Below are 18,884 nucleotides of genomic sequence, written 5' to 3'. Positions count from 1 at the left end.
TGTTGACATGGGGTAAATATAATGTTCTCTGTACTAAAAAGGTACCAATGGGCTTACTACCACTTTCTCATATATTTATGGGGTTGTTGCTCCTCCAGTTTCTACTAATGTGTCTTATTTCTTTATTGAGAAAGGAGCAGTACGTTTAGTGGCTGCTGTAAGTAAAAATAGTATATTACTGTGAAACACTGTAAGTTCTTGGTTTAAAACTATCAAAAGAGTTAAATTATTATGAATCTTATTACAAGTAGCAGATTAGGGTATTATATGTAGCCATGATTTTTCTAAATATGAGATCTCTTAATATTGTTGATCACCTTCTGCTCTGAAGTTACTTGAGTAACTTGTAGGAAAACTTAAGTAGGAAAAGAGACAGTTCTGCGCAGTGAAAAAATGTGGTGTATGCCTGCTCCCCTAGCCTTCAATTACATAAACAAATATTGCTGGAATGTTAGTTTTATTGCATTAAGCTAGTTGCTATATCAATAAATGTTTTTTAAAAAAAATTTTGATTTGTAATAACTCTACTGATCATAATATTCATTTAAGAAATGGGAAGCCTGGTTAAATCTATGGCCTGATGGGTTCAAATCCCGTTCCTCATTTGTTAGCCAGCAACCCAAAAGTCCAGAAACAGAAATAATGAAGATTTGAGACTGAAGGAAAGAAAGCAAAAGGGAGCATTTGAATTCTGATGGCAAGGAAGCTTGTTTGGAAGGGCATGAATTCTGATTTACAGACTGTATTTTTTTTTGTGCCCAATTTCCATATGACTTAGAATTCTTTCTTTTATGCTTCTGTGTTGTCTGTTTAGTTTGTATGTTCTTCACTACAGTCTGTTTTAACTGAATGTTTATACAAGCTTAGCATAAAGTGTATTTATAAAAAGGAAATTGTTTTCAAAAAGTAATTTTCTGTGCTAACATTATACCAAACACATCTATTGCTACTACTCTTATGATTGTTTTGAAAATTATGCTAAAGGACTTAGTGTAATCATTACTCCAGAGCGAAAGAACAGAAAAATTATGGAAGGTTTGATTTCCTTGTAAGAAAGATATAATTTGAAATTACTTTTAGCATAAATATACTTTATACTGTGTTTTTGAAATTGCTTACCTTTAAGCAAAATTCAAATATATAAAAATATATTAGTAATATGGAATAGTGCCACTTTGATATGTGTTTTTTATTACTTGGCATGAAAAATAGAAACTAGCTGAAGCTATCAGTGTGCAAGGCTTCATGTTAAAGGCAAGAATTATCAAAGAACTATTCGTCATCATCATCTTGCAGCTTCGGTGAATGCTGGAAGGGTCTTGCTAAGCTCCCTAGGACCTTTACTGGCTGTTATGCATCCAGAAACCAGGAACTGTCCCTTTTATCTCCAAGATGTTAAGAGACTTCATTTCATTCTGCCAAGAGGTGAATCCTGATTGGAGATACTAGATCTGTAAAGTGTCAGCTTTGACAGCTATCATCATTTCACCTAATAATTGTTTTGAAGATTCATGCAAAGGTCTAGATAATGCAGCTCTTGGCTATCCCCTGAAGTAGCACAACTGAATCCAAGTGCACTACCCTGCTTACTTTGCTGGTAAGTATCAGAGAAATTGGAAAGCTCATCTCCCTAAAGCCAGCTAAGCTGCCTGGTGGCTCTTTCTATGTCTTTGATCAGGAGGAATCACAGAATTTAAAGACATCAGTAGCATTACAACCCCCTATAAAAACAGGGAGGCATACTAAAACACAGGTTTTATTTTTCAGTGTTTAGCCCATAGCAGTGTCTTTTTTTTTTTTCTCCAGAGCGATTGCTTGTTCAAACATATTGTTGTCTTTGAGATGAAAAATTGCTACATCTCTATGTTCCTCTTTCTCTAAATTTTCCAGTGTTCTGAAAAAAAAAAAAAAAAAAAAGTCAATCTACTGCAATTAATACAGTAGCTGAGTTTCTGTAAACATAGTCTATGCCAAATTGAAGACTTGGCAGTGTCTGGTGATTAATAAGAGAGCAAAGGAAAAATATGTTCTACAACTAAGGGGATATGGTGCCAATTGTATCTAGACATTTTTTTTCTTGCTACTTTAGAGGCCTCTCTAATCTCAGTACATGTTGATTTGCTTGGATATTATAGGCCTTTTAATTAGGCTAATTATAAAATAATTGTTATTTTCAGTGGGGAGGGAAATAAACTCGGAAACCGCCATATTTTTAGTATATTATACTGAGGAAAGTTGGTATTTTGTAGCAAGTTTAGTTTTAAGTGAATTCTTGATACGAGCAAATATGGTTGCTGATTAATAATTAGTACAGAGAGAATCTGTTTCTCTTGCATACAGAGTAATCACTTACAAATGCTGGCTCAGTTTAAAAGTGGAATTGTAAATGATACTATTTAAAATTGGTGTAGTTTTTATAATCATACAGCACAGGCTTTTCTTCTGAAAGATCATACCTGTCACTTTAGGTCTTTCAGAGCTTTTTATCAGATATGGATGGGGAAAATCTTCAATGGATTCTGCAGTTAGAAGAATATGGCTACTTCACATCATATGATTTGTATGTAGCAATGCAGTTTATTTTAAGACAATTCAAAAGCAGAGGTTGAAAGAAAAATCTGTTGCTAGCAGTGAAATTAAAAATTCAGTGAACAAGCTGGTGTCAAATGGCACGACTGAAGTAGTAATTGATTTTTATTAAGAATTGATTTTTGTTTCTAGTGGGAAAAACTGAAAGGGCAGTTGGCTGGAAGCCATCCTTTGTTGTATTTTTTCAGTAGCTTGCTGTCACCTTGCTACTTTGTCCCTGGGTCTTTAAATCCCTTTTCTTTCTTTGAAAGAGTTTTTTTCCTGAGTGGGTCAAATTAAGAAGAAAAAGATAGCGCTGTCTATTTTAGGACTTGCCATTGTGAACATGTTTCTTGGCTAAAGATATAATAAAAATTTTTATCAGTACAACTTGTGCTTTGGCACGTGGCTTGTATTAATCTTCTTGTGGGCTGCATGGGCTGTTTTGATGTATGAGAGTGACTCTGGAAAGCACTTAATGCTGTGAAGTGCATTTACTTTCTCCTGAATCGGAATACAGCTTTGCGTACTATATGACAAGGATTGCATCTTGAAGCTCTCACAACTTGTTCTGAAGTAATTCAAGTTTGGAATCTACACAATGAAATTTTTCAGTACCAGCAGAGCTGCTCGAGGGTCTGGATACCCAAGTTATGGTTTGTAATTCCTGCAATAGCTCTTCTAAGATGTATCTAGTTATTTGCTAAATAGTGGTGCAGCTAAGCAAGAGTTGTACAATTACAAAAGCAAATAAGAACTGTGCTAAGATTAGATTTTAGATTCGGTTTCCCGTGACAATTACCTATCCGTCTTTGTCATGCTCTGTATTACATAGTCACATCAGTATCTCTGACATTAAATATTTTAAGTAGTTTGAAGTTTTCTTCTATTCTGTATCAGAGTTGTGAAGATGCCAGGGTTGTTCAAATCCTGTTATATTTACACACCCTTTCTTCCAGGAAGGCTGCATGTATAAATCTGATCTGGTCATCTCATTCAAGCAGCAAAATAAATTGCAGAAATTTTCCCTTGGCATTTAGATGAATTTATTCTCCAATCTCACTAAATTTCTACAGTTCTCAAGAGGCTGTATTTTGAATCAACTGGAAGTGTTTTTAAACTGGAGATTAAAATGCTGAGGGCCGATGCTGGTTTGGTATCCTGACTAAATGTTCTATTTCCTCTGAGAATGAGCCATAGAAGAAATCTCAAAAGAACAAAACTATTTCTCATTACAAATTTTTATTTCAATTCAACAAGCTTAAAAAAAAAAGTTTTCATATCTAGTCATATGTATCTTTGTTGCCTCAGCAGCTAGAGAAAAGGATTACTGCAGGCCTGACCCAAAAGGTGGAAATGGTCGATGGTCAGAAGATGTGAAAGCATGAAAAAGTGAAAAAATGCACTGCTTGGCTCTTAACATGACTTAACATGCTGCACATTTATGCACATCTGAGATTTGGCTCTAAGTAGTGCTGCTCATTTTTCCAACGGGACCGTGAACTAATTTTGTTCTGCTGCGGGGGTTCGGTTGTGGCCCCCAAGCCCGGCTGCCTCAGCCGGCCGGTGTGAGGGTGCGGCACGGGACCTGCTGCACTCCCCTGCAGCCACGGCTTCCCAGCGCCTGTGCGGGGGAGAGTGGAGGTCTCCTTCCTCTCTCTTGCACCTTGTCCTGTAAGCACATACTGAGACTTCTTATTTTTCTAAACACTGTGTGCAGTGCCATTGTTATATAGACTCAATGTTTCTCTTTCCATGATTTAAAAAAAAAAATCTGTTGAACACCAGCATGTTTTCTTATTCAGTATCTTAAATTTCTCAGAATTGTTAATAAAATGCTGCATGCACACAAAAGAGATTGCCATGTAAATGATTTCATGTGGATCACTTTTTTTTTCTGCTTATATTTATGCTGTGTGTGCTACTCCCAACTTTACTGTGCCTTGTTCTGGTATCAGGATTTGGAAATGAATGAATGTGTGCGCACCAAGAGTAAAATCATTTTCAAGCCCTGAAAAAGGACAATTCAATTCTTATATTAAAAAAGTAACTGATATAAATGGAAGTCAACTAAAAATACTTTTGCTTTCATTATATTTGTATTCCATTTCAGAGTATGTATTTTTGTTGCTATTTTTGTGTTTACTATTAACTGTTACTGATCTTTGAAACAGTAAAGTATTTACTTCAGCAGCAAATGTAGTTTCAGTAACAGTACTTCATTACTCATAGAGGAACTGGAAAATGAAGCAGTTTGTCAACTTTAGAATGTTTTTCTCAGTACAACATTTCTTCAAAGAACAAAATAATGAAGCATAAATTAACAAATATCAGATTGACTAAGCTTTTTTTTTTTTTTCTTTTTCTCTTTTTTTCTTCTTTCCCTCCTCACCCTCTCCTTGTCTTCCTCCATTTCTCCCACATTATATACCCAGATTGGTTCTTTCCTCTGTTTCCGACTACTTTGCAGCAATGTTTACTAATGATGTAAGGGAAGCAAGACAAGAAGAAATCAAGATGGAAGGTGTGGAGCCAAATGCATTGTGGGCTCTGGTTCAATATGCATATACAGGTAATTAAATTGGGAAAAACGTAATGATTTGCCTCCTCTGAGCATTATAATCCATTACTAGATTTCAGATGCTTTTTTAAACTATTTATGTGATTTTACCTCCATTTATTAAAAAGCTATCATCACTGCTCTTACCTGAGGCAACCTGGTTTGGATGTATTTTCTCTAATTAGCTGAGTATTTCAGATGCGTTATGACTGATAAAGAAATTTTATTAAGATTCCATTTTCTTTCATCATTATAGATACTAATTTTGAAAAGGTGGTTATCTGTGCTGGGAGTGAAGTTTGCCAAACCCTGTGATCTTGTATATTATTCTGTTGCATGTGAATTTTGAGAGTTTGACAATGATGACAGTGAAAATAATGTGATCTGTTCTTTTTTGTTACTGCTTCTAGGTCGTCTTGAATTAAAAGAAGACAACATTGAGTGCCTCTTGTCTACAGCTTGCCTTCTTCAGCTCTCTCAGGTTGTGGAAGCCTGCTGCAAATTCCTAATGAAGCAGCTTCACCCGTCCAACTGCCTTGGAATCCGATCTTTTGCTGATGCACAGGGTTGCACTGACTTGCACAAGGTGGCTCACAATTACACTATGGTATGTCCTTATTTTAAGCATCATCTCCTTTTTATAGTAAGAAAAATATAGGATGTCAGCCTGAATAAAATGCTATTTTTTTCCTCCAGAAAACCATGAACACTTTCCAAGCAAGAACACATGTTTATCCCCATGCTGGGAAATGACAAAATAATAATAAAGTTGCTGGTTTAGAGCTGGAAGAAAATAGGCATGCATTTACAGTTCCTTAGCCGTAATGGGATTGTGTGATATGCTTTCAATAAAATCACTCCAAAGCTAGTTCTTATTTCTGGCAGTTGGAAACTACAAATGCAGCAATGGGCAAGCTGCCATTAGCTAGTCCAAATTCAGACACTAAAAAAAGAAAAATAAACATACTCTTCCTTTCAGTAAGGAACTGCAGAAATCAGGTTCTGAGTTGCATGTGGATATTTGTCAGTATAGGTTCTGTTTTATCATTAGTCTCTTAGTAATGTGGCATCAGCAAGGCATCAAAGAATATGATCTTGGGCTATCCAGTGCAGGACTAGCTACAAATTTGCCAGAGATATTTTTATGAGTTTGTTTAGAGAAAGACTGACCTACTGATTAATAAATCTCATTTTTTTTAAGACCCGTCCTTTATTTTTCCCAGCCATTTAAAGCCATTCCCTAATTTAAAATGTCCTTCTCAATTTTCCTTCTCAAAAGAACATTTTTAGTAAAGTCATCAGAAGAAATCAGGGGGAATATCTCTAAGGCAAGTCAGTTTATCCATTCTTTGCAGAGGTTTGCAAGGTATTTTTCTGTTTTCCTAATGAAATTTCACCTGCCTGCTTGAGCTCTTGAGGCCTAAACTAGGGCATGTAGATATTGCCAAGGAGACGTGGGAATTAAGATGGTGCTTAATTTGCTTGTATGGCATTGCATTGCATTGCCATTACATTTTTTGGCTTAGATCCAAGCAGTGTAATCTTCTGTCTTCTAATTACAATTAGAAATCCATGGGTTGTCCTCTTACTTGCTGAATGTTTGCTGATTTAGAAACTGCAGGGGTGGGGTGGGTTTTTTCTATTTTGTTTTTGATTCCTCTTGGCTTAAAATAACTTAGTTTAGTGTGTAAGCAGTTAAAAGTAGCTCTTTTTGTGTTATGATATCATGTTCTTTAGTGATGGCTGGATCTCTGTTCTGTTTGGAATTGATATTGTGCTGAAGTTTACCAGTCAGTAAATTATATTCAGTTTGTAATTGAATCGTTCTGTTCTTGACCTTCATTATTTCTCAGTCGGAGATGAGGAGAGACCACAAGTAGATATAGTCAAATGAAGCGGTAAAGATGAATGTGTTTTATACTTTCATGGAATATTAGAAGTAATATTGAAAGAGATTGTAATAAAAAAGAGAGCTTCCTTCCTTTGACCAGTCTGTTACTCTTTCTCAGATGAGCATGTTCTGCTCAGTGTTATGTCTCTTAAACTATATCAGTGGAATAAGAAGATCAGTACAGTAGCAAAAGTTAGACATTGTAAAAAGCAAGTGCTAAAGATTTTCTTTTGGCCTGCAACTCCTGAAATTTATGGGAGAAGGTGGTGTTGAACTTTGATAGTTATTCTGTTATGACACCTTGTCTTCCTTCTGTTCAGACCACAGGAAAATAGTTTTGTGCCTTTTGACCATTGTTTACTTCAGGGGCAAATTTGTTGCCCTTAAGGCTTTGATGTGAATGAAATTTAAATTAGTTGGATTTTAAAAGCCATTTTCAAAACTAATTAGTTGTGCTAGATGAATTCTTCCCAAGGCCTCTTTTAATGTTCCAACAGAGACATGAAACTGAATTTTACTAATGATGAGTAATAGAAGCAGCTTCCTTAGTTTGAAACGAATGTTGCTATAGAAACTGCATAGAAACATCGTCCAATTGAATCTTCAAGTAAAATAAACCCCAAGCAATTTCATTTGTTTGAGCTGTTTGAAAGTAGTTGTTTAACAGTAATAAATGTTAGCTACTTGATGCTCTTCCCATTAACAAGTATCAGAGCATAAGGGTTGAGCACACCTGTAGCACCTGTAAATTCTGTTTAAAACCATGAATGACCTATAGGCTGCACATAATTGGAGTTTATGATGAATAATACATATTTTACATTATTTCCACGTAACTTTGTCCCACTTAAAATAATAGAAATTGAAGATAATTAATGATATATTTTAATCTGCATATATTATTTTCTATGACTTTCTTTTTTCCTCTGACAAAATGAAGAACTTTTCAAGGTTGTCAAAGTAGGTCACTTTTTTGACACTGCAAATTTAGTAAAGTTTGAAAAATTCTTAGGATGCATTAAATTAAACATGAAATCATAGAGGCAAATGATTATGGATACAATGCTGTATGAAGAGCTACTATGTACTTGATTTTTTAGGAATCAAGGATGTAAAATACAGTTGGCAGAATCATGATATGTGTCTGAGTAAAGATATCTTTTACATCAAGGCTATCCTGTTTGCTTTTTTGCTGGGGTTGTATAAGTATGAATTTAAATATTTAATAGACTAGCCAGAAGTGTGTCCATTCACTTGAATTCATAAAGCCTTATCACACATAGGACTTTCCGCTGCATTTTTTTTTTTTCTTTTGCCCTCTAACATAATACCTACTGATGAACTTAAGTTGTCTTCATTACCGTCAAAAGAAACATCTATTTTGATATCTTTTTTGCTTGAGAACAATTGATAGTTTACCTCGGAGAGCTTAGGAAAAACTTGAGCTTGCTTTTCCGTGAAGGAAAATGAAAATTTCAGATGAGAAAAAGTTAACCCGTGCTATTTTCAGAACTTGAAATATCAGAGTGAGCAGGGAGATAAGCATCAGCAGCTTTTGCTGTAGCTGGATTTTGAACTTTTGTTACTTAGAATCAATACAGATTTGCCAAACGTAAAATGTGATAGCGCCTGACTCAGTCCCTAATTAGACAGCTTTATAATCTTTGTGGTTGTGCTTTAAAGCAGAAGAGTCGTGCTGGTTTTCATCAGAACTCTTCAGAAATACGTGAGCAAGGATCCAAATGTTACCCGATTCAGATAATGCTGATTTAGTAGTTTCCGTGATTTCTCAGCGTGAGCAATGGCCCTTTGCAAGAAGAAAGGCTTGAAGAAGAGGCCAGCCACAGGAGCTAGGAGATCTGCACAAGAACAGACTGGTGTGGGACCTGCTTTCTCTTGTAGAGCAGGAGTTGAGCGCAAAATCATGACAATACGGAGTTTATAATTTGGGAGGATGAAGCAGAGGAGAATTTTTTTAATATACTTTTATTATATAGGGATGTCCAGGAAAGTGTTGAAAATTTTCAGTATTTTCATCCACAAAGGGCCAGATTCAAAGGCCATGTTAATGTACAAAATAACAATTTTATATTCCTGCTCCCGAAATTGCACTCTAAAATACTGGAGATCAGTGATCTTTGACTTTGAAAGTACTCATTCACTTTTTTTCACCTTTGAGAACTCTCAAGTTACTTTTGGCTCTGTACAGTCCTGCCTGCCAGTAAAGGTCATTGCCACTTTGCTGTGACTTAAAGAGGTTCCTGGATGCTCCCTAGGCCGTTTAGGAATACAGAAGTTTCACAACAAGGAGGCAAGCTGCAGCCCACACCCAGGCTAGCACCCACCAAGAGCCATGGGCTGGTTTATAGCTAAGCTCAGCAGCCAAGGCTGACCTAAAGGGAATGGCTGTTGTCTGATGTTCATCTGACCTTACTGGTTTCCTAGGAGCTCAAAGATGCTCTTAGCAAATGTAGAGATAAATCAGGCAGCTGAGTGGTTGGAAGCTGTCAGAAGATGACAAAGTTGCACCTCCTGTTTGCTCTCCTTCAGCCCGGATGCGTTGCCCGTCTTTGGCAGAGCTCTATGGTTAAGAGCTTCCACTTGCTTTTCTGTCTACAGTTCTCAGCTTGTGGGTTTTCTGGTTACACTCAGATTCAAATCCTTTTGGTACTGAGAAGCCTAACCATCTAACTGGATTCCATTTTGGGAAATAACCACCACCTGAAAATGAGGATCATGGCCTGTATGTTTTATTTGTACCTGATTTTTTTTATTTTTATTTTTATTTTTTTACCTTCTACTGAGGCCAAGACAGAACTCTGATTGGGAATATCAGCATTATTCTCTGCAGCTGCTGGATGGGGTAGTGGGTAGAGCTGAGCTTTGATTTGTGAGATGCTGCTGTGGGTGGCTTTAGCTAGTGCATAAACCCAGGGCAAAGTCCTTCAGCTAATATTGAGGGAGGGAACTTTTTTTTTTTATCTCCCCACCCCCATTTTAACTTTTATCCCAAGAAAACAGGGGACTGAAGTTACAGGCGGTTTGTTCTCTGAAATATCCTATTCTTCCACAGAGAGTTCCCTTAAGAAGAAGCAAAGCAAAGTCTAAGGAGGAGGTTAAGAATGATAGGAGATGCACTGGCTCCTCCTTTTTGTCTTCAGAATCCCTGTCTGTAGAGGAAGAGGAACTGTCGGATTCTGATTATAAAAATTTCCAGACCTAGGCCTATGTGGCTCTGTTCCCACTGGAATGCTTTGATACTGTGCTTAAAAGGAGGCTCTGCTCTAAAAACGGAATGGGAGCAAGAGGAAGTTAAATTTGTTCCCATCAGAAAGCAATTGTCTGGAAATAATACGAAGGAAAATCAGGCTTTTTTTTAAACATACTACAGCTGTTGAAGAGGTTAAATCCTATTGAAAAAAGCTTTCTGGAGAAGATTCCTGAATGACTCATGCAAGATCGGCTCATCATTGCCTTCAGAAACAAAAGAAAACTTTCCATCCAGGTGCTTTCCCCTTCCTCTTCCTGTGAGGTGGATAGAAAATATGAAAGGTTTAAGGTAGTAAGTGTTGAGTTTTCTCTTTCTCAGCATGCGCTGCCGGTTTATTCAGCAAAACTAAATGCCCAGCTCCAGCATGCAATTGCCCTATGATAGACTTGACCAAAAAGAACAGCGAAAACAACTTGGTGGAACTGAGTTTCTTTTAACTGCATGTTTGAGCCCTGGAAATAATTTTGATTGTTCTCCACCTTCAATTTTGCTCCCAAGCATTCAATAACATGGTATTAAAGAGGGAAAAAAAAAAAATCACGCATGTGTGGTGGTGCTGTAATTAATACAGACTTCACTGTTTCTAATTCCTGTGTTTGCTCATTGTCTGAACTTCCATTTTGTAATACAGAGATAAAGAGGAAAAGGCAATTCTGTTTCCTTTCTGATCTCTTAATAGCTTTCACTCAAAAAGATTATGTCTGTAGTCAATTCGGAGCCCTTTATTAGGAAAGCGTTTCAAATATTAAACCTAAAATTTTCCTTTTGGATTCAGGAACATGCAGTCATGTCCGCAGGTAACATTTTCAATTTGTTCCCTGTGTTCAACTCCACAGTTATCTCTGATGTACAACACATGTAAAATGGACTGGTTTGCTACTTGTTTTTTCCTCTTTGCTCTACGTTCTTTAGTTTATTAGTATTTTGGGAATACTGAAGTACCTAACTTTGAATGAAATGATTAGACTAATAAAAAGAGGTATGACTTATTTGCTTTTCATCAATGTCTTGTGCATATGAAATGTCAAATTGTACTGTATGTTTTTGTTACTGTTTTATATTCTAAATTTGTACCTATTTTGCAGTGCAGGTTCTGCTTATACTCCCAGGCTTCTTATTTTCATTGGTGGTTTATTTTAATTTTTTTAATGTTGAAATCATATTTTTCCAGTATGTAGCTGCTTCTAATTTATTGGTTTTTCATTAGTGTGCAATTGTGTTTTGATATTGTTAAAGAAAATATTGATTGATTTAGTTTAGTTTAGATGTCATCTGTGGATCTAATGCCCTTCATCCTCCAGTATTGTTGAATAGCAAAACCAACATTCAGTTCAGCTATATATATTAGCACTATACTGAATGAATAATAATTTATTACCATAAAGTTGTTTTGAACCTGGAGGATGAGGCAATTGTTTTTTGAGCTGCCAAGGTATAAGAACATGTGATTCATAAAATGGTTTTACTTTGCTGCCTTGTAAAGGTGTATGTATGGGGAAAGAGGTTAGACATGATTTCACCCTTTTGTGTTATATTCCAAAAAATCAGTTTTCTCACCATAAGCACCTAGTGCTTATCATGTTTCTATATCCTTTTCTGATATTTTTGTCCCAGTTCATGAGAGTCCTTGCAGAATATTGTGCGATTCCTGGTATTTTGAAGTAATGTGATATAAATGTCAGAAATGTTGTATATGTATTTTCTGACTTTGAAGTAAGGATTTAGTGCTGGAAATGACAGAATGAAAACTAGAAGATTGAATCCTATCAAAATAAGTCTTGTTTATAAAGCGAGGTGTGTACAATATTGTGGATCCTTTGTCTCTTTTGCTCCCTTGTCAGTTTATCAGATCAGCTGTATAAAATCATTGAAATAGTAAAATAAACTTAAAAGAACCTTTTAAACATCAAAATGAAATTGTTAGTGTTGTTTATTTCCTCTGGAAACTTACAATATTTGTATTTTAGTATAGTAGTAATGAAAACTTACAAATACACTCAGGAGTAGTAGTATGTTGTACTCTTGGGAAAGCATCTTACATTGTATTGTCTGTATTATACATCAAGTGTAAGTAGTTCTATTCTTTCAACCATAATTTGGAAAGAATTTTTTCCAACTGCAGTGCTTATGTAGACAACTCCACAACCCATTGCTCGTGCAATTCCATGCATTTCTTCCCCAGATGTTTTGGCACATCTGCCTGTGGGGCTCTGTGATAAACAGAGTTGGGAAATTATCAGGGTTAAAAATAACTCCACGCAGATTTTTCTCTCCTAGGTCAGTTTACTGGCACAACTGAGAGGAATCATGAAGGAGGGATGAGTGGGAAGGATGCAACAGGGGCTCCCTAAAAGACTCTCTGCAAGTTATGTTATTGTATTAAAAATACTTTCCTTTTTTCAGGAAAATTTCATGGAAGTAATCAGAAACCAGGAATTCCTATTATTGCCAGCCACAGAAATTGCAAAGCTTTTAGCAAGTGATGATATGAATATTCCTAATGAAGAAACTATCCTGAATGCACTACTTACATGGGTTCGACATGATTTGGAACAGAGAAGGAAAGATCTCAGCAGACTTCTGGCTTACATTAGACTGCCTCTGCTTGCTCCACAGGTAGATCATTCTGTTGCTCTCCAGTTTATGCCGTGCTTATTGTGGGCATGCCTCCTGTATCTTGTCCTGTATCCCACGACAAATGGCAAGAGCTGGATTCAAGAAGATCTGCCATCTGTGAGGACACAAGAGCTCTGCTAGGAAGTTTTCCTGTCTTTGAGATTAGGAAACACAGTTTGAAGAAACTGAGTGATTTTTATTTATTTATTTATTTATTTATTTATTTATTTATTTATTTTATCCTTCCATAAGTCTTGGTAAAGCATCTTTAGGTACATTTTGTACTTACCAATCAATCAGTAGTTTTTTCTCCTTCCTGGGCAGTTCCATGTCTTGCTGAGGAAGACGGGAGCTCAGCTGGTGTTTAGATAATAGCTGTGCCTGATGACTTTTGTAGTCTCATGGGAACCGAACTGCTCTTGATAGTCATGTGTAACATGGTGGTTGCTGTGTGATAGCAGGCAGGTAACCTAAGCTTGATTTCATTGTGCTTGCTTTCCCTGCTGGACCTTAATTTATGATATTTAACACATATAAAGTTAAAGGACTTTGAGTTAGTTTTCAGTTTGTAAAGTAAGAATTACCTATATTAAATGAGAGAAAAAAATAGACTTTCTTTGAAACCTGAATAATAAGGAGACTTCATTCTGGAGTTTCCTGCATTCATAGAGATAAATGACAAATGCAATGTTCTCTTCATTGCCACCAGTCTCGTGTCTTCTTACTAACTAAAGGATTCACTAACATTTTAGTATTAATTTTTATATACTGATTATTCTATATGCAACAGCAGAATTTTCTCCTTTGAGATTCTGATTTTGGAACTTGCTTCTTCCAGAAATACAGTATAGCTTAAATTTGTTGACTTGCAGGAAACCACTGTTTTGCTCAGCATTTAATTAGTTGATGATTAAGTATAAAATTCTGTAACCACTTCATTATTTCCTTTAATTGACTGTAATTGAAACATTTTAGAAACTGAAAGAACAGAATTCATCCAAGAAATATGTAATGAAGTTAAATTAGCCCATTCAACAACTTATTAGGAAAATACCAGATCGAAACAGAAAAGCAGTGTTGTATTTATTACTTTCCTTTTCCATGTCTTCTCCTGTATTCTAGTATTTCTAGTTTTTCTAGTTTCATATTTTCCTTTTGTCTTTTTGTTGCTTCCTTTAACAAATGGAAGTGTTAAAGCTGTGATCTTTATAATGCACCAATTAGTAATTGAGTTGAAGTGCCCCAAACAATCTCAACGGTTTCAGAATTATGTTTTCCTTCATGACTGCATGATATAAAGCAATGCAACAGCAAACAGGATAATGAAAAGGTTTCCAATTTTATGGTTGGAGGGTCAAAGCTATTTGAGAGAAATGAGGTCAGAAAATTGAGCGACTTGCTGAAATCAATAATGATGTAAAGAGATATGTAAGGAATATTAGGTTAATACACTTGAAAAAATGGGGAAATACTATGAAACAGGCAGAAAAATATAACAAATCATTGTTTTTCTACCTTTTTTTGGCATGTCTTTGCACATGTTTTATTTTGTGTAATAACATTTCATCTCATACTAGAAGCATCCTAAACCTTTGATAAAATGGCAATTAATTCATCTCTGATAAACAGATGGAAAGGGTTATAAAGCATTTCATGAATTACTAGATGGGTTCAGTTTCATTAGAGGCAGAAAATACTTAGTACAATAATTTAGTCAGCACTAATAGTACTATTTAATTTAGTACTTGCATCTGATTTTACTTTTGCTCTTCATCAGGTTTCCAGTGAGTACAACTTCATGCTAATGTGTGTCATTTAGAAATGCTCATTTAGAAATGTTTTTAGTCCAAGTTGCTACATCAATAATACCTGAAAAATAGCAGCTATGATAAAGTCCAGTTTAGGATAGTAGTAAGTCACTGGTTCTCAAAACTGCATGCCAAGCTGCTGGCATTGCATCCTGACTGCGCAGTCGTTGGTTTGAGTTTGCAGTTTTGTGATCCTGAAGTGACATTATGAAATGGTCAAAGTAGGAAGTGGTCCTTGTTTCAAGAGAAAAATTAATGAGAAGTATGAAAAATATGAAAAATAATGAGTAATGACACTGAATGAATGGTGGGTTCCCACTGATAAGGTCAATAACATTTTACCTATGGTGTTTTACATAGAATCCAAACATTAACTGATTGTAGAAGTATTGAAAAAGCCAGGCAGAGTTGCTGTGAAAGTCTTTACTGAAGGAGTCTGTTTAATCTTTTTTTTTTTGAATTCTCTTTATGATGTTAATGATTTATGATGTTAATGGTTACAGGTGTTAGTTCTGTTTTCTGTCATTGTTTCTATGGGATTGCCTGGTGCAGAGAAGTTCAGGCTGAGCAGCAGGTCATTATCTGCACGTTCTGTGGAATCATCACGGGTGTGATCTTGGCAGCCTTCTTGAGCTGAAGCAGTTACCAGCCAGGGCTGTTCTCACACTGCAGTAGTGCTGCTGTTTCCTCATCAGTTCCTCAGTAATCCTGATGCTTAAATGTCACAGCATTTTTGTACCTCATTGGTGGGCAGCCGATAGTCACGATGTCCTTGAATTTTGTGATGGCAAATGTGAGACATTTGCCCCTTTCTAGGTGTTCTCTTAACAGTCCAAAGTCCACTCTGGGACATTACAATCCAATCTAGCCTTTCTAATGATGGCAGTTGGGACAGTTATCCTGGTATTTTGCCTATAGTCTGACAATTATGGAATATAAAAGCCCCCAGAATCTTTTCATTTAAAAAATGTTAATAGTAGTCTTTATTCAGTTTGTATTTTATTTAAATCAATTTTAAATTTAGCATTTATTCAAATTTGCTAGCATTTATGATCTTATATGTCCAAAGGTAGGTAATAATTGATACCATATTGCAGATCATTGATTGAGTCAAGAATAGGATCTATATTAAAATTTGTAGCCTGTTTATGAAGTGTCTTTTATAGGCATCTGGATTAGGATCAGCCAGGTTAAACTGAGCTACGTATCTGGATTTGGGTTCCCTTTTTAAACGTGCTTGCAATGGCACCGGAACCTTAGGAGATTCAGTTTTCTTCTTTTAGAGTATTACAGGTAAATTATCCGTTAAATTATGGCCTTCTCTCTCCATCTCTCCCACCTTGCCTTTATTTTTTGTGGGTAATGATCTGGCTTAATGTTTTGTTCATAATTTTATTACTAGTTGGTCTTTACACTTACTCATATGACTTCTTTGAAATATAGCTATTATATATATAATATGTATATTTAAATTAGTACAAATTTCTAGGTCTTTTCTTGTGATTTTATTCTTGTGATTCATAGCAGCTCAGCTTCTTTAATTTTCTTTTCTTTCTTTTTCCACAGTTTCTGGCAGATATGGAAAATAATGCACTCTTTAGGGATGACATTGAATGTCAAAAACTCATTATGGAAGCAATGAAGTACCATCTGTTGCCAGAGAGACGACCTATGTTACAAAGTCCTCGCACCAAACCCAGAAAATCTACAGTGGGGGTGTTGTTTGCAGTTGGAGGAATGGATGCAACAAAAGGTATTGATTTAGATAATGAATAGCTGATGAGATTTTTTTTTAAAAAAAGAAATTTTGATAAATCTTGACCTAGCATATCAATTATAAAGTTAAAAGATTCTACAGTACCAAAAATGTACACCGTTTATAAGGTTAAAAAATAGATAGCATTGGTAATTTTATAAGCACTCTGGAAACTTATGTTTATTATTGATTTTGAAATCAGAGACTATCTGATTTCTCTGTAGTGAAATGTTAAACTAAATGAAAATTCATCTTTATTTGCATGAAAGAGAAGCAATATGGAAAAGGAAGAAAATGACACAAAATACAAATACAGTAGTGCATATATAAAAGCAAAAAAAAAATAGTTTTTTAACCAATTTCTAGAGGGTTCTGTCAGAACTACTCCTGTATATATATATTTTTTTCCCCACAGAAGCTTCTATACTGTAAATATAATGATAGTTAAAGCAATCTGGTATGCGTACCCATAAAACTAAGATCGCGCTGAAAGGCCTTACGGGATCAGCATATTGCTAAAATAAAAACTGCCCCAGTAACTCAGAGCAAACTTTTTTATAACTTACATGTGCTATCAATCAGGAGCTACGAGCATTGAAAAGTATGAACTGCGCACCAACATGTGGACCCCTGTAGCAAACATGAACGGACGAAGACTGCAGTTTGGAGTCGCAGTGCTAGATGATAAGTTGTATGTTGTTGGTGGTAGAGATGGGCTGAAAACACTGAATACTGTGGAGTGCTACAACCCTAGGACAAAAACTTGGAGTGTGATGCCACCTATGTCCACGCATCGGCATGGTCTTGGTACGTAGAGTTAAAGGTTAACTGTTTTCAAATTAGTTAGAAAAAATAAATAATTTGGGGGGAAAATATTAACTTTGTTTTAAATGCTGACCAGTTGTTTAACTATTTTTCCCTTTCATAGTATATCCACGATTGGCAGCTAAAATGAAATTTGAGATGTTATTGATTTAAAAAAAAATGTTTTTAATGTGTGCTGGGCTGTGGCTAACAGAATGTGATTTTTTTTTCTTTATCTAGAAGTTATCCATATGCTCTTCATATTCACATGCTATTCATATTTTTTGAAGGAGTAGCTGTATTGGAAGGTCCCATGTACGCTGTAGGAGGACATGATGGCTGGAGCTACCTGAACACCGTGGAAAGATGGGACCCCCAGGCTCGTCAGTGGAACTTTGTGGCTAGCATGTCAACCCCAAGGAGCACAGTTGGGGTAGCAATATTAAATGGAAAGTATGTGAAGGCAACTGCCATTTCCTTTTTCATTATTTTACTGGAATTGGAGAAATATCCTACCTTACTGTATTTTGCTTGACAGATGTATGTTTATCGCATAGTTTGTGTTTATAAAAGAGATACGATATTCAACCCACTGTCAGTAGTGCCTCTTAGTATCCCTTTTGAGAAACCAACTCTTCAGGGAGTTATTGAGGACATTAAAACAGGGTCAGTGTAGGAAGGACACTGCTTGTCACCAGCCCACACGTGAACTTCATACTACTGATCAAATCTTTTGAATCTAATAGTCCATCTAGTTTTCCAACAGTCTGTGTCCACTTAATGTAACCTATTAGGATTATTGTAGCAGTGGCAGAATATTTACACCCTCTCCCTCCAGCAATCTAACTGTGGCAGTCAAACCTAATCTAAATGCTGACTGTCGTGCTCAAGACCACCCTATTCCACTTCCTGCTCAGGGATCCCGTGTGGCAGTTGCTAAACCTCCCTTGAGCTGTTTGGGTATTGTCAGCTGGCAAAAAGCTTTGGTTGGTTGGTTGGTTGATGTTAAATGCATTTACAAAGGGTCCTATGAGATTTGGAAAAGTGCAGGAATGAATGGAAATGCTGGCCTGGGTGAGGAATGTGAACAACCAGCAAGCAGAATGGTTTTGGCTGCTGTGGACCTGCAGTCTCAGATGCCTAGTCTCAGTCCTATATATATATTTATATGTTATTACATATAATACTCAGGGAGATATAAATCACCAGAATTAGAGCCTCACGTTTCTCTCTTGGAGAGCTTCTCTGTTGAAGGACTCTTAACGTAGGCAGTAACACTAGATACCTATAGTACCTATAATATGAAGTGATTGCATTGCAGCAGTGGGACTAGTAATTCTGCACTTCTTAGTGATGCTGTGTCTGTAGCTAGTTATCTTTCAGGTGATTTGCTCAAAATCTCCATATACAGAAATGAAAATACCGCTTTCCACATCCTGAATGCTAATCACTGCCATCAGAAATCTGTCATGTTTTAGGGAGGCAAGAGGTTCATTTAAATGTAGTTTTGTACAAAGAGTTGGGTTTTAGCCATAAACTTTTTGGAACTGCCACACATTTTTCCAAGATACTTCATTCAGTACATTCCCTCACTTAAACAAGCTCTTCTT

The 18,884-nt window shown here is 36.1% G+C and overlaps 1 protein-coding gene across 3 annotated transcripts in view; it reads left to right on the top strand.

Moving 5' to 3' along the window:
• Positions 1-18,884, top strand: part of KLHL5 (kelch like family member 5) — a 47,056-nt gene that overhangs the window by 22,850 nt on the left and 5,322 nt on the right. For all 3 annotated transcript variants that reach the window (XM_026037570.1, XM_026037571.1, XM_026037572.1), the window contains 6 exons: positions 5,004-5,140; positions 5,539-5,735; positions 12,694-12,906; positions 16,281-16,467; positions 17,053-17,277; positions 17,565-17,727. In XM_026037570.1, coding sequence (XP_025893355.1) covers positions 5,004-5,140; positions 5,539-5,735; positions 12,694-12,906; positions 16,281-16,467; positions 17,053-17,277; positions 17,565-17,727 — 1,122 coding nt within the window. The remainder of the gene's footprint in view (positions 1-5,003; positions 5,141-5,538; positions 5,736-12,693; positions 12,907-16,280; positions 16,468-17,052; positions 17,278-17,564; positions 17,728-18,884) is intronic.

Source organism: Nothoprocta perdicaria, unplaced genomic scaffold, assembly GCF_003342845.1.
Source record: "Nothoprocta perdicaria isolate Ctin4 unplaced genomic scaffold, notPer1 scaffold_2, whole genome shotgun sequence".
NCBI lineage: Eukaryota > Metazoa > Chordata > Aves > Tinamiformes > Tinamidae > Nothoprocta > Nothoprocta perdicaria.
The sequence above is the reverse complement of the archived record's forward strand: the minus strand, read 5'-3'. Positions and strand labels throughout refer to the sequence as shown.